The sequence below is a fragment of the Lolium rigidum genome, chromosome 7 (assembly GCF_022539505.1).
Source record: "Lolium rigidum isolate FL_2022 chromosome 7, APGP_CSIRO_Lrig_0.1, whole genome shotgun sequence".
Lineage (NCBI taxonomy): Eukaryota > Viridiplantae > Streptophyta > Magnoliopsida > Poales > Poaceae > Lolium > Lolium rigidum.
Genome location: NC_061514.1, coordinates 132,840,680 through 132,855,897, shown reverse-complemented (window position 1 = coordinate 132,855,897; position 15,218 = coordinate 132,840,680). Strand labels below are relative to the sequence as shown.

The window sequence follows — 15,218 nt, the reverse complement described above, 5'->3', positions numbered from 1 at the left end:
AAGCGCATTATCTTTTATATACTTCCCTTGTTTATTTTGCACAGAACATAGCAGATGTTTCACAAATTTTTGTATGTATACAGAATTGAATTGTCCTCAAACCCTGGATTGCCAGTGATTTTTTGGAAGGGTACAGATGTACAAGTTAGAAAGGCCTTATTTCAGGGGCTCTCACCTTTCATTTTCCAGTCTTTCTTATTGATTTAAGTTCCTGAATAAAGTACTTTCTGTACCACTTGGTTCAGATTGAGGGCATGTGGGTGTTGATAGAAACTTAGTGCGTGTTAGGTACACATGATTTTGAACTTCTTGTAGAGCACCAGCCGCTGTTTCTGTCCAATGAACTGGATCTACTCACCTGATCATGTACAACAGTTCTTTTTTCAAGATAATGTGCATGCTGATGAATAGCCTTTTGCTGAATCCAGATTGTCAGGTTAAATCGGTCATTGTACACAAGTAATGTGTCTACTGAATTTGGTATCATGTGCGTAGGAAGTAGGAACTGCTGGAATTATGAGTTAAGACATTACGCCTTCAGCAAAGGGTTGATCTCTCATAAAAGCAAAACATTTATGTTCCTCGTTACAACTTGGTTTGTATTTAGGGGGCGTGGGTGTTACTTAGTGTATGTTAGGTAGATATGCTTTGGAACACCTTGTAGAGCATCAGCTGTTGTTTCTGTCCAACGAACTGGGTCTATTAACCTGTAATGCACATTTTTCTCAAGATAATGATATTGAATGCTGATGAAGAATTTTTTGCTGAATCCAGACTGTCATGTTAAGTTAGGCATTGTGTTCATAACTAATGCAGCTACCGAGTTTAGTTATGATATTCCATCTTCAGCATAGAGTTGACCGTACATAAAGCAAAACAGTTTGTCTTTTATTTTTCTTTCGTAGCTGTGTGAATACATTTTTTTGCTTTCATCTTATGTAATCAGAAATATCTGTTGATCTCAGGTCGCTCAACATCTACATGTATTTGACAATGGTCTATGACGGAGCCGTTGGTGTGAAGCATGGCAGACTCTACTGGCTTGGGATCTATAGATTGTTGCGAACCAAAGGTGGTCTGGGGAAGGTGGTGGAGAATACCATTCTCGATATGTATGGAGGGAATGAACCAGTTTCAGTAAAAAGAAGGAACAAGAAGTGCGAATAGAGGTGCTCACTTGTCTGCTGGTGGCATTGTTCGCTGGAATGACGTACTGTAGCTAGGCTTACATAGTTTAGTTGGCCTCAATGGTTTCATGTATTGTGCACGCTTGTGGATGTGGCTACCCACTGGAGAAAACGACCTGTTCGGTGCTTTGATGGAATGCCGGAGTTTCATTTTGGTTATGCGACGAATCTGTGGTTTCTGCTTTCCTTCGTCGTAGCAGAACGTCTGAAGGTTAAAGCTACTCAATAGTGAATTGAGCACTCCTGTGTTCTTGGTTCTTTTCAGTAACTGTCCTGCCGCTCATCATGTCGGAAGTGAAACAAATACATGTCGTGCTACCCACTGAAGAAAATGGCCTGTTATGTGTTTCGATGGAATGCCGATGGTTCGCTTTTATTGATATGAATTTAGTGAAGTGGTGAACCGAGTGGAGCTTATACTGAACGCTATTTTTTCTATCGAAGATGTGGTTTCCTCTTATGTTGTAGTAGAATGTGTGAGGGTACGTTGAAGGTAAACTATCGAAAGAAAAGCACATACCGCACATACTCCTGTGAAAACCCTCTTTGATGTTGGGTTCATATCTGGCATGTAAATTGAAATTAACAACATTAAAATGATTCCAGATTGGCAGACAATACATATACATTTCGAGAGAAAAGCACATACCGCAAGGAATATAATTGAATTAATTGATGCCACCATTAGGGGCACAGGATGTCATTTTAAACACATGCTCAACTCTGTTCAGAACTTCTTGCAGCACATCTTCCTCAGCTCCTTCCTCAAATCCTTCCTCATTTTCATCTTCCTCAACTCCTTCCTCAGTTGTGGATTGTCTGATTAATGTGAAGTTCAGAACATCATGGAGAGCAATGTTGTGTGACATGCAGAATGAATTCGAGAATGGTCCTCTTGTGTATGTAGCATCTTCTTCTTTCACCAGAAAAAGCTCAAACCTATGTCCTGAGGACACAATAGGTACCCACTTATCGACAAAGTAGTTGACTCTTGTCTTGACCTGACAAGGAATTGACTGAGAGAAAAAAAAATTAGGCGAACTGCATTGGCCGGAGAGGAAAGAGGCGGTCCAAGCGCAAGGCTACAGGTGTCGGTGACCCGAGGAGCCGCCATACCACGTTGCCCCAACATTGGCTGAACCCATCTGGCCAGATCAGCCTTAGCCTAGATCTCGTCGAATACTCGTTGGGGGCGCACCGCCTCCTAGTCACCGACGGAAGGCCTCAGGAATCCCAACGCACCGCTTTGTGCTCCCATGGGAGTTCCCCATATCCCGAGGAACCCCAGCGGGCCGCACCTCGCCATCCATGTCGTCGTCTTTGACGTGGAGGGTGCTGCTACCGCTGCCGGCAAGGGAAGCGGTGGCGGCTAGGGGACCGGGGTGGAGGCGCAGGGTGTTTGAGATGGGAGGGGGCCTCCAGAGCCGCTCGAGAGGGAGCGACTCGAAGATGTAAACAATCTTCAGAAAATATCTTTGGCTTCCTATGCGTTGACCTACTAGAAATGATGAGTAGTACTACTTTTTCCGAGCAGACTTGATCTTAATCTCATAAGTAGTAGGGACCACGAGTGAGACTATCTCATGCTAGTAACTCATCATTTGTTCTTAAAGTACCATATATATTTGAGAGAATTCCTTATTTGGCCCTGGCTGAAGTTTGCCTTTCTTTTTTGGCCCTGGCAAAATTTTGCTTCCTTTCTTGACACACAAAGTTTAGTTGGTTCCTTATTTGGTCCTCCCGTCAGTTCTGTTAGCTGCTTCCGTCAAACTTTTTTTTCTGGACTTTCATACCCCCATCAGTAGATCAGTAAAGGAACAGAGAAAATAATAGAGAAGAAAAAAAGGCCCGACCCCGACCCAGACGGCTTGACCAAACCGACCCCGACGGCGGATGGACAAGGTGCGGGGCGAGCAGGTGGCGACGGAGGCCGCTCGCAGCAACGCCTCCAGCACCACCACCAACCCTTGCCGTCATTGCCGCCCCACGCCCAGGACTCGGCACCGTCGGCCGTCCCCCACGGCCCAAGTCCAGGCGACGCCGCCGCCGTCCCTAGGCCTCTCCGCCGACCACGCCCACGGCTCGCCGCCACCCTCCAGGCCAGCAGCAGCCCCTAACACCCAGGGATGCCGGTGACTGAACCCTGCGAACGTCGAGCCCAAAGCCGCAGCCCCGCCCACCGTAGAGCTCGCGGATGGATGCTCCGTCGTCGCACCTTCTCCCTCCGCCGCACCTTCTACTCCCATGGCTAAGTCCCTGCCTCCGAGCCACCGCCGCTCCGCCGCGAGATGAGCCGCTGCCGCCACTTCTACGGTCAGCCGCCGTCGGGGTCGGGGACTCAGGGTCGAGGAGGGGGTGCGGTCGAGGTAGCGGTGGTGGGCTTTGGAAGGGGGCGGCGCGGCGATGGGAGTGGCCGGCGTTTGGAGGGAGACAGCGAGGTGGTTTGGCCCGTCGGGGTCGGGCGGGTCGGGTTTGATGCAGCGTTGTTTTTTTCTTTTTTCCTTATTTTCTCTTTTCTCTATTTTTTAAATCTGATCAAATATTACAGCATGGGCAAAAGTGTAATCTTAGATACACCGTTAGTGGTTAAACTGTACTAGAGGGCCAAATAATGAACCAACCAAACTTTGTATGTCGAAAAAGGAAGACAAATTTTACCAGGGCCAAGAAAAGAAGGCAAACTTTAGACAGGACCAAATAAGGAATTCTCTCTATATATTTAAAGTAGCAAGTAGTACATGGTAGAGATACATGAGCAATTACAAACTAAAGTTTAAAAGAAAATCAACAAATTTTTAAGATTTTTAAACTCTTTCTTCTTCCAAGATCCTTTGAAGGCTTAGTGGTTTTTCAGGTTCTAGAAGGCGTATTTGTTTTTCCAAAAAAAAAAATATCTCTAAGGGATCTAGAAGGCGTATGGATAGAACACGTTTCCACTCTGACGTTTACGAATTCAAGATCGTTCAGGTTACAGCTCTGTGCCACCGTCCGTCCGCCGCATCCATGGCGTTGCGGCGTCTCGCCCGCCGCCTCGCGACCGTCCCCTTTCCACCCCGGCTCCTCCCACTCCCCATCCCCTACTCCCCCGGCCATCTCCGCTTCTCCACCTCCTCCAAGCCGCACTTCATGGCAGAAGAGTACCTCGTCTCCACCTGCGGCCTCTCGCCGGAGGCGGCCGCCAAGGCCGCCCCGCGGTTCTCGAGCCTCGCCACCGCGGACAGGCCGGACGCCGTGCTCGCCTTCCTCCGCTCGCAGGGCCTCGGCAAGGCGCAGGTCCGCGCCATCGTGTCCCACAGACCCGCGGTGCTCCTCAGCGACGTGGACGCCACCCTCGCCCCCAAGTTCACCGCCCTCCGCGCGCTCGGCCTCAGCCGCGCCGACGCCGCCCGCCTCTTCGCGCTCTTCCCCTCCGCGCTCACCTACGGCGTCCACTCCAACCTCCTCCCCCGGGTCCTCCTCTGGCTCGACCTCCTCGGCTCCACCACCTTGCTGATGAAATGGCTCGCCAAGGCCTGGCTGCTCAAGTACTCCGTCGACCTGCTCCTCAAGAACCTCGCCACGCTCCGCGCCGTCGGCCTGCCCGAGCCCCGACTCACCGCCCTCGTCCGCCTGCAGCCCACCATCATCATGCAGTCGCCCCACAAGCTCAAGGCGCTCGTCGCCCGCGTCCAGCCCTGCGCCGCGGGCCTCCCGCCAACCTCCGGGATGTACACCTGGTGCCTCTTCGCGCTCCACAACATCGGCGTGCACGCCTTCGAGACCAAGAAGGCCGTCGTCACCAGAGGCTTCGGGTGCACAGACGACCAGTTCGCCGCCATGTTCCGCCGCGCGCCCTGCTTCATGTTCAGCTCCCAGGAGATGCTGCGGCGCAAGGTGGAGTTCCTCAGCACCGCGTGCGGCCTCGGCTGCGTCGTCAACAACCCCGTGCTGCTCACCTTCAGCGTCGACAAGCGCATGGCTCCGCGCCTCCGTGCCCTCGAGGCCCTGCGCTCCAGAGGCATCGTCATCCGGAAGACGACCCTGGCCACCGTAGTGAGGCTGCCGGAGGCCGTCTTCTTGGAGAGGTACATACACAGATACAAACAAGATGTTCCTCAACTCCTCGAGCGATATCTTGAATCGCAAGGACAGACACAAACAAACTAGGTGACTGAATCACCATCTTGTGTTATTGACTGAATCACCACTCACATTGTTGATTCTGGTATTTGTGCGATCTGTTATGTTTCACAGTGTTGTATAGATGAGTTTGCAACATACCGTAGTATACGACTGAATCGCCATCTTGTGTTGTTGACTGAATCACTATAGACATTGTCGATTCTGACATTTGTCTGATCTGTTGTTTCACAATTTTGTATGAAGATATGTTGGTGAGTCATATATTGTTAGTTCTGATACAGAAATTCGTGCTATATGACAGTTCGTAATGAGATGTGTTCTCAGGGGTTAAGATGGCCATGTGTCAAACTGATGTTAAGCAAGCTTTCGTCGACCATCAGAAGCTGGAAACTGCTGTGCAAGGTCTGATTAGAGCCTGTTGCACGACAACCTGATGCTGTTGGTGCTGTTGGACCATCGGCGTGGGGAATTGCTGCCGATCACCTGGACCTGAACATGCTGACTGGCCGGACCAGTACTAAACTATTGGTTGCATTTTTAATGGAACCAGGGTTATTTCCAAAAAAAAAAAAAAAATGATATATGACTGACCAGCATAACATTACCCAACTGTTAATTGCCATTAATGACTAGTGTGAATTTCCCTTTTTCATCGTTTTTCGCTGCATCTTTACCCAGTTATCAAGACTTTGTTTCTGCACCTTTCGCTGCTGCGAAGTATCTATGATCCAGCTGTCCTATTGTTGCGAAGTATCTATCGTCCAGGCACTGGTTAAGCTTGATAATAAAGATGAAAGATGGCGAATGGTGGCAAGAATGAGACGGTACACAGCCTACCAGAGAGGCAGGGAGGGAGAGTTATCATGGATTCATGGTCCAACATGACTCCCCAAGTGCACTGCTAATGTCATTGTTTTTGTGTAGATGAGGCTAGGACCGGCCGTGCCATGCATGGAATTGGATGCAGGCAGTTCTTGCAAATCAAGACAAGGAACCATCTATAAAATTATGCAAAAGGTGGAAGATCCCTAGAGGGAAAGCTCATCCTGAGCTGCATTTCAGGATCGATCAAACAAGTTATAGCTCAATGGACGTGTTAGAGACATTAGCAGAACAGGTCATCTAACCTAATACACATTTGCATACTAAGGAAATCATATAGACAATATGCATGCCAAGTCTTTCCTACTTTCCTCTACCTTCAGTCATACTAAGGGGGGTGTGGAGAGTCCAGCTACTCAACCTAACTGGTAGTGTACACAGTGCCTTCGCTGCTGCATGCCGCACATAGGACAAGCAGTTGACACCAGCTCAAAACGGACCGAAATTGGCTGGAGTAGATGCACTTCTGGGGCACAACTACGCCATGCTGGGAGTCGACGGAGGGGGTAATACGATGTCGGGAGTCTACTTGGCCGCGTACCAATTCTGTGCACATTTTGCATCGACAGCCAGGTCAACCGTCAAGATGTTGGTGCCGTAGAAGGGCTTAGACATGCACTCGACCACTATCGCCTTGGCTACCTCAGCCGACTCTGAAGGTCCTTCCAGTATCACTTCATCGTGCACCTGAAAGGTGGATCTGTTAGTTCTGCTAGGTTGAAACTAGATGTTGCATTTAAAGATAAAAACCAACTAGGTGTTGCATGTGCACTTGCAGACTTGCAGTCAATGAACTCAAAATCGCGAGAAGACACCTTTATTGAAATCATCGACGGTTCTCCAGTTTGACTAGAAAAAATAACAACAGTGGAGTGGTGGCAGAGGCATAACATCCGTGCAAATTATTATTTTTCCGCATCAAAGGAAAACTGAACTGGTGAAAACCGTCCAGTGCTACGAAAGCTTACAAGCATATATACCTGCAATAGGAGGGTCCAACCAAGCTCCTTCAGACGATTATTCCTCTCTATCTCAAGCATTGCACACATGGCAACATCTGCTGCACTTCCCTGCGGTGTTACAAAAACTACAGATTTAGTATCGACATTAAGCTTGACCACTTTCTTTTTTGAACTAGACAAGATTTACCTGTACAGGAGCATTTATAGCAGCACGCTCGATGTGCTTCTTTTGATTATTAGCCAAATAGGCCATGTTGGGGAAACGGCGTGATCGTCCAAGCAATGTATATACCTCAGACTTCTCATGTGCTAATGCTTTCTGTTTCGTTTGCCATTCCAAAACTTCTTGTCTATCTCTGTACCAGAGATCCAGTGTATCATGTGCTTCCTTAAGTTTTACCTGTGAAGGAAACAGGTTACAACTTGGGTGATACTTTCTGGAAAGCTAAGAAGAAAAGACCATGGTTCTGTTCCATTAATGAGAGAGAATTTATAGCTGTGATATATTAATGAGATAACTATTAAAATCATTGAAATGTTAAAGAGTATCACTAGTGAATATAATGAACATGACTAATCACAATTTCCAGTTTCTAGCTGATCAGTATGAACCTAGTCCAAAGTCCAAACTGGTAACAGAACAAAGTGTGCACCGAAGTTCAAGGTCTTGCTATTAACTGAAGAGGTGTATTTGTCAAATTTGTACCTTCCAATCCCGAGCAAGCCCATTAGCTGTTTTTCCATATGCGATGGAGAAATTGAGCATCTTAGCTTTCCTTCTCTCAGCACCAAAGGCATCCTAAATCACAAGTAAAACATCAAACTTAGTTTACAAGTAAAATAATATTTACATTTCCTGGATCTAGTTCCAAAGAAATGCACAGAACATTAAATAGAGCATCATGTGAACTGAGACAGATTGAAGTTAACACAATTAGAGTAATCAATTTAAGATACAATGCAAAAAAGAAGAAAACTGAGGGGAAATATACATGTGACATTAAGATACTACTGAAGCTAAGTTTTTTATTTAAGATACACTGCGAATGAGGACATTAGGCAGCGTGCTTTGGCCTTTGGGGTAACTACCCTGGCAGTAGCTCCAAACGACTGAGTGGTAGTTTTCCTATCTTGGGGTTTCCTCGGAATGTTTCCCCCCTAAAAAAAGGCCCTCCCTGTACAGAATTCCCTCTTCTTAATGAAAAAGGCAGCGCTCCTGCCGGTTGCTATAGAAAAAGAACACATCATACATAAAATAAACATTCATTCGAAAGTAAAGCTAAGTTCGGGGTCCAAACAGATGTGACACTTGTCCAACCCCAAAAATGAGAAGCGAAAAACAAGCCTCCAAGTAAGACAGAGGCATGAAATCTAAGAACAGAGGATAAGAGTGTTCACAAAGAAATATACTAACTTAATAGTAGAGGAATTGACCAGTCACAAAATATCATCCTAAAGGTGAGACTAATTATAGCAAACTCCGCAGGATATTCGAACAAAAGGGGGAATTCGTAGTCATTTTTTTCTGTCACGTAAAAAGAAGTCTTTACGCGAAAGTAATGGCGGTTGGAATACATCTAGCTCTTCTGAGCAACCTCTTTTGGATTCTTAAGACCACCCTTCCAGTAGGATACCATCTGCTTTGGGTTCTTTATTATCTCCTTCGAGGGATTTTTAGGATTGTTCAGGCTATATTTAACCTATTTTGGCTTTTACTGTCTACTTTTCTCAGGGCGATGGTTAAGGACCTCAGAACATAGAGGAGAGCGCCAGGCGCAGATTTTCGGAATACTGCCACGGGAAATGCTGATTGAATGAGCATTCTCCATATTATGCCTTGAAGAGGACTCGAACCTCCACGCTCTGAAGTAGGGTAGTCAGAATACTACTGAATGATATGGAAAGTGGACGGTATGAAAACAATAATGGGACATGCCTGATCATTGTTATACGTAAGCTTAAGAAACAACATCTACTTTTCCACCGTGGATTCTAGGAGAACTTCATTTTTCAAACTTGAAAACAATTTTAGAGTTGGGTCTAAAAGTGATTTTTTTCAAAATGGTGTCACAATAACTTCTAGAAATATTATTGAAACTGGATTTACCTTCAACATCGGCACGGGGGGTTTCTCTTGACCAGGTTGAGGATCCCACTCAAGGAGCACTCTCTCTTCCTCAACAGCATCACGAATATGCTGGTACATATTCATGGCTGTCCGGGAATGGAAGTCACCACCAGCTTTGAAAGCATCTAACATACTTCTACAATTAGCAAGATGTGCCAGGATCCTGAGCTCCAGCTGCAGGGAACAAAAGTATGTCATTTGTCTTTTTAATCATATCAGTTTAGAAACATTCGGTAATCTTTCTGAAGTGTTACTAGCATACCTGACCATAATCAGCAACAATAAGAGAGTTCCCCGGAGCTGCAACAAAAGCTTGACGGATTTTGTACCGGTCCTTTTCAAGTGCAGGTTGATTCTGCCATGAAGGAATTGTCAAGAGTTCAATAAGTTATTTTGGTGGTATGTCGAAAACAATACCAAGATCTACAATAACTGGCCCAGATTGTACAGCATTTAAAACCATCTCATCAATATGACAAATGATGCAGCATGATAAGATTATTACTGAGCCATTACATTCATTGAATACACATGCTTGCTTTTGATAGAGCTCAATTAATGAATAAAAAGGGCCCAATGACCACTGAGCAAGCTCAATTAGATAAGTTTTATTTAGCAAGTGTTTAGTAAACTTTAATGAATAAAGATGTGCATGTGCATCCATCTGCAGATCAGGCCCTCGGTAATTAACAACATCTAAGTTTTACAGTGCTTGCCCAAGCGCACATTGGAGTATCAGAAACTGACACCATTTGAACTCCATAACCATACATGAACTTCAAATATTACATATTGAGGTACTATTCTGAAAGTTTACTTCTATATCAGATGCAAATAGACAAAGGCTAAGTCTCAACCTCAAGAACAACATTATATTAACACAGGCATGCAAAAACTCCCCTGACAAAACGCAAAAGATAGTAACCTGTAAATTTGGCGCCCTTGCTGACAAACGCCCAGTTTCTGTGTTGATATTTAATGAGCAGTGGATCCTTCCCTCCTTACAGGATATACGATTTCCCTATGTGAACAAGCAAGATATTTAAGATTAAGAACCAGATAGAAAAGTAAGGCCATAATAGTTGACGGTAGCCGCTAGAACGAAACTGGCACACGGTGTCACTGAAAAGGGACAACTACAGCAATCAGCAAGTGGAGCCAGCTCACCTGTAAGGGAAGAATAAAGTTGGATATCAACGAATCAATAGAACAGATCTCACAGAGAGCTGCAATGGCATAACATGCTTCCTTTCCTTTGTTTCCTCCTCCAAATGCTTTGTATGCAGTCCCGTATGCGGAAATATCTTCTACATCATCCTCAAAATTTTCTGAATCACTCACATATTCATCATCCTCTGCAACGTCCATTGTGTAAGCAAGATCAGTTTTCAGTTTCCCAGCCAAATTTCTCAGTGCATCCCCACTGACTGAAGGCCAACCGCTTGCAGTGAATATCTCAGGTTCCAGATCTTCTACAATGCTGAAAAGTTCAATTGTACGATATTTTGGAGCCTTCTTTCCCTTTGTAACTGTGTTATCATCATTTGGCACTTTAAGAGTTCTACTCTTTGGCAAAAATTCACCAGGTGTGCGCCTGCAGAAAGATTAAATAAGAACAAATCAATTCTCTAGGAGTTGCATGCAAATAATGTCTAGACTAGGTAGAAAAGGTAGACACATCAAGTCTATCTCTTTTTTTTCTCGGTAATTTTAAACACGCACAGCTCATACCTAATCATGTCTAATGGATAAACTGGCTAGAGCATGGATAAGTACCTAATTTAACTACATCCTGACAAAGATCCGTATGTCAGATATCTTCCGAGAAAGCATAGCATCATGCATATCTCAAAACCAAATTAATATTAAAAGGAACGAAAACAGAGTGATAATTGTACCTATTCTCTATGCCACCAAAGAAGAGCTGCCGAATCTGGGTATCACTATTGACATTCATGTACTTTGCATCAGGGCAATGTTTAGACGCCCATTTCTGAAACTTATCAGCAGCTACTTTTCGTTGTGCAACAGCAACTTTTTCAATCTCTGCCAGGTAAGCACGGTCGACAAGCATTCCAGCTGTTTCCATTTTTACAAGAATGGCACCAAAAGGACGCCAATACTCCTCATAGAAATCATACAATGAACCTCTGGGGCAACCATCAAAAGTCCAGTGCTTTTTTCAAGCTTGCTTTTCAAGCTTTCATAAAGCCTCAAGGTACTCATTGAATCTAAAGAGGAATAGCTGATCCACAGCTCTCTGTCCTCTCTCTGCAAAGTCTCAACAGACTCCATGGTAGTTATTTTTCCTTCGGTGCCATCCTTTTTAATCTTTTTCCTGCCAAAGATGGTTTTCATTGATCTCTTTCCAATCTTTTGTAGCTCCTTTGGGACAACTCCCATGACTCGGTTATCATTTGTGAGTCCTTCAAGTGAATATCCTCCGTCCAATCTTCTTGAAGAGTCCCAAAGCCGTGCAAGATGCATTGTATCGGCATGAAATCCAGCAACTTTGATCCCGTAGTTCTCAATAACATGGTTATCAAAACTATAGTTGTGCCAAACCTAGATGAGGAAAACGAGATGCTTCTTTAGAAAACTATAAAGAAGTAGCTAACAATGTAGATTAGTAATCCTATAAGTCCATAGAAATAGTAAAGTTAGCTAAGAACGACAAAAAGAAGTAATATTAGTCTAGAGTGAGGCGAAAAAAATAACATTTAATAAAAGCATCTGTAATCCATGAAGTTGAACGCTTGTAGAACTGAGCTTAAACAGCTGATCGTGATGCAGTCACACATTTTCTGAACTATTTCTGTAGTTGCAAACATGCAATGATGATCTTGTTATTTGTTGCATGTGTACTGCATAAGGCACATAAAGAAGAGCAAACAAGCCTGAATTTATTTCCTTGCATCAGAAAAAAAAAAAAGCAAGAAAGAAAGATGCACCTTCCGGATCGACGGGTCTTCAAAAAAGGGGACAAACTCCATGAGGACATCTTTTTCACCATCCAGTACATCCACCCAAATGCATGTTTTACCATTTCCAAAATCAGCTTCAGCGTCAGAGCTGGCAGAATAGATGCTAAAGCATGTGATATCTCCATGGGCAACTGGTGTCTCTTGTTTAACATCAATATTTGCTACCTGCATAGCATTGTACAACCATGAATCATGACGTTCGCTAGAAATCAGGATGTGCTCAAAATGTAAGAACTTTTTAACACAACTCAATTTCGAGCAATATTACATATCATTAAATCAAGGTGATAGTGGGCACCAACTAATGATGTTTATTATTAATGAAGGCACCTATTAGACTGACTTTTGCCCTTGTTTGGCGTGGATAGTTAGAATTGAGAAGCAGCATAACTGCATAAGTAGTAAATAACTCTGAAATATCTGGTGTGGGTTGTGTAACTATACGTAGAACCATGACACCTCGTAGTAAAGGGGGCAGTTTCAGGTAAAATCATTATCTACTGTTTAAATAAAAAATGTTAATATTAGGCAACAAGCAATGACACATAAATGTGAAGATAACCCCTTTCTAGTCACAAAATGGTTTGCATGCATTACCTCTGTGTCACATGCATGAATAAAGCTCTTGTACTTGGTGGTAAGTAACTGAACAACGCTCCTAGCTGACTCGACAGTGTCAACCACCAGAACTTTGTTGTAGATGGTAGCAAGAGCCTTCCGTGCTTCTTTAGCCTCTTCAGACAAGGGAGCTTTAGCTGGAGGAGGCTGTACCGTTGTCTTGTCTGTGCATTCATGCTCAGCGTCGTTCTGACCATCTACGGCCTTGTCAGCGGAAGCAGATTTAGGACTCCTTTTTACTTTTCGAATCTTTGGCAGAGAAGCATCAATCTTGGAACCATTAGGTGACTGGATATCCACTTCAGAACCACTAGGCCTGTTCAGCGGTTTAACGTCATCATTAATCGTCGTCTTGGCTGTGCATTCATGTTCAACTTCATCATAACCATCTCTAGCCTTACCATCAAACTGCAGGGTCTTTTTGGCTTCGGAAATCTCTGCCAGAGAAGCACCAATACTGGAACCATTAGGCCAACGGATCCCCTCTTCAGAGGGGATAGACCTGTTCAGTGGTTCAACATCATCCTTAACAGCGCTGGTTAGTGCTGACATAGCACTTGCAGTAGGACTCATCACATGATTCTTTGCCAATTCCACACTGCCGTGTCTCTTTGCCACAGAGTTGGTAGCCATTCTTTCTCTTGCACTGCAATCTTCCAAGGAACCATTATAAACATGATTCAGGACGTTGTTGGTGATTCTGATAGAATATAGCCTCTTGCTCTCCTCCAACCATTCGTACGCATCGCTTTGCTTAATTTGCGTGTTGATTTGCGCCTGCCACTTGAAACTAAATCCAGGCATGAGGCCTTTATTATCCCCCGTTCCGAGGCCTGGACTGTGAGAGTACCCCTGCCTGCCAGCCATAACCATTTCCGACGTTAGGCACAGAACACCAACGCAATGCATAAAAATTAGTAGCTCAAAATTAGATGCAACAGCTTGGTAGCTCAAACATCACCCCAGGGGGGCAGATGCAATAGCTCAAACATCACCCCAGGGGGGCAGATTTTATAGCTCACGCTCATACATATGGGCTGCAAAGAAACGTATAGCTAGGAGTAGGATGGCATGAAAGAGAGGCACACTAACCCTTCCAGCAGAAACACAATACAGTCAGTAATCGCACAGAGAAATCGCTATCGACGCTAGCAACGGGTTAATCTAACACAGCACCCAATCCAATGACCCTAAGCATCTCGAGCCTGATGATTACCTCAACCACCACGGCACCACCGCATGAGCATACAGCCAATAAGCACACACTTTACCGAGAAAAATTAAATAATTACTAAGAAAATGCTATCAGGGACATCACTATCGACACCAGCAACGGGTTAATCCAACACAGCACCCAATCCAATCACCCTAAGCACCTCGAGCCCAATGATTAACCCAACCACCACGGCACCATTGCAATAAGCACAAGCTTTACCGAGAAAATTAAACAAAATACTAGTACGAAAATGCAAAGTGCACGGGAGGGCGGGTACCTTCCGGTGCCGATGAAGGGCGAGGCGACGGAGCGGCGGCGGGGGAGGCGGCGGTGGAAGGGGGAGGGCGGCCAGAGGGCGGCGGAGCAGGGGCACCTCCGGAGCTGCGCGGGCGCGGGCGGCGGCGGGGCCATGGCGACGGAGTGCACGAGGCGCCTGAGCCTCTCCCCGCTGCCTCCTCCTCCTACCCTCCCCGCTCCCCCGCCGCCGCAGCCGAAGCCGCAGGGCGCCGTGCTGGGCAACCGCGGCTAGGGGTCGGGGCAGGCGGCGGCGGCGGCGGCGCAGGCGAGCATGGAGCGAGCGAGCGGCTGGGGTTTGGGGGGGATAGGGAGGCAGGGTTTACGGTAGCGTATCTGGCTGGAAAGGGGGGACAGCGTCACCGTTGCTGCGGTGTTTCTTTTTCCTTGGTGCACACGCTCGTCGCACCCAAACATGTCTCACGATGTTGTTGTTTTGTGTGTGTTCTCGAGCTTTGAGGTGTTTGTGATGGGTGTTATGGTTTTCTAGATGGTGGTTTAGTGGATGGCTTTGGAGCATTAGTTTAGGGTGGATGGTGGAGGGTGCCATGTTCTATCCATGGTGGGTGTGCTAGCTGATTGGCAATTTACCGATTTTATATTTGCGTTAGTACTGAAGAAATTGTGATACTTCTAGATGGTTGTGGTCTTAGTATATCGATGTCACGAGGTTCTCTACGGAAGTATCATTGCAAGATATCATATGCAAAGTTCTATAAATATTGAAGACTCGGTTTACATGGAGCTAAGAAACATGCATGACGCTAGTTGGTCGACGGAATCAAGACCAACAAATCATACGTAAATGTAGCCTAAACATCACCA

At 45.5% G+C, this 15,218-nt stretch overlaps 1 protein-coding gene and 1 pseudogene across 1 annotated transcript; one reads left to right on the top strand and one right to left on the bottom strand.

Annotated features, from left to right (window-relative positions):
- The first annotated feature begins 4,190 nt into the window (after window positions 1-4,190).
- LOC124670128 lies at window positions 4,191-5,507 on the top strand. The gene has a single exon (XM_047206631.1). It carries the CDS (start codon window positions 4,191-4,193, stop codon window positions 5,331-5,333), a length of 1,143 nt encoding a protein of 380 aa, XP_047062587.1. The 3' UTR covers window positions 5,334-5,507.
- An 818-nt stretch (window positions 5,508-6,325) lies between these two features.
- Window positions 6,326-14,648, bottom strand: LOC124669691 (annotated as a pseudogene).
- Between the last annotated feature and the right edge of the window lie 570 nt (window positions 14,649-15,218).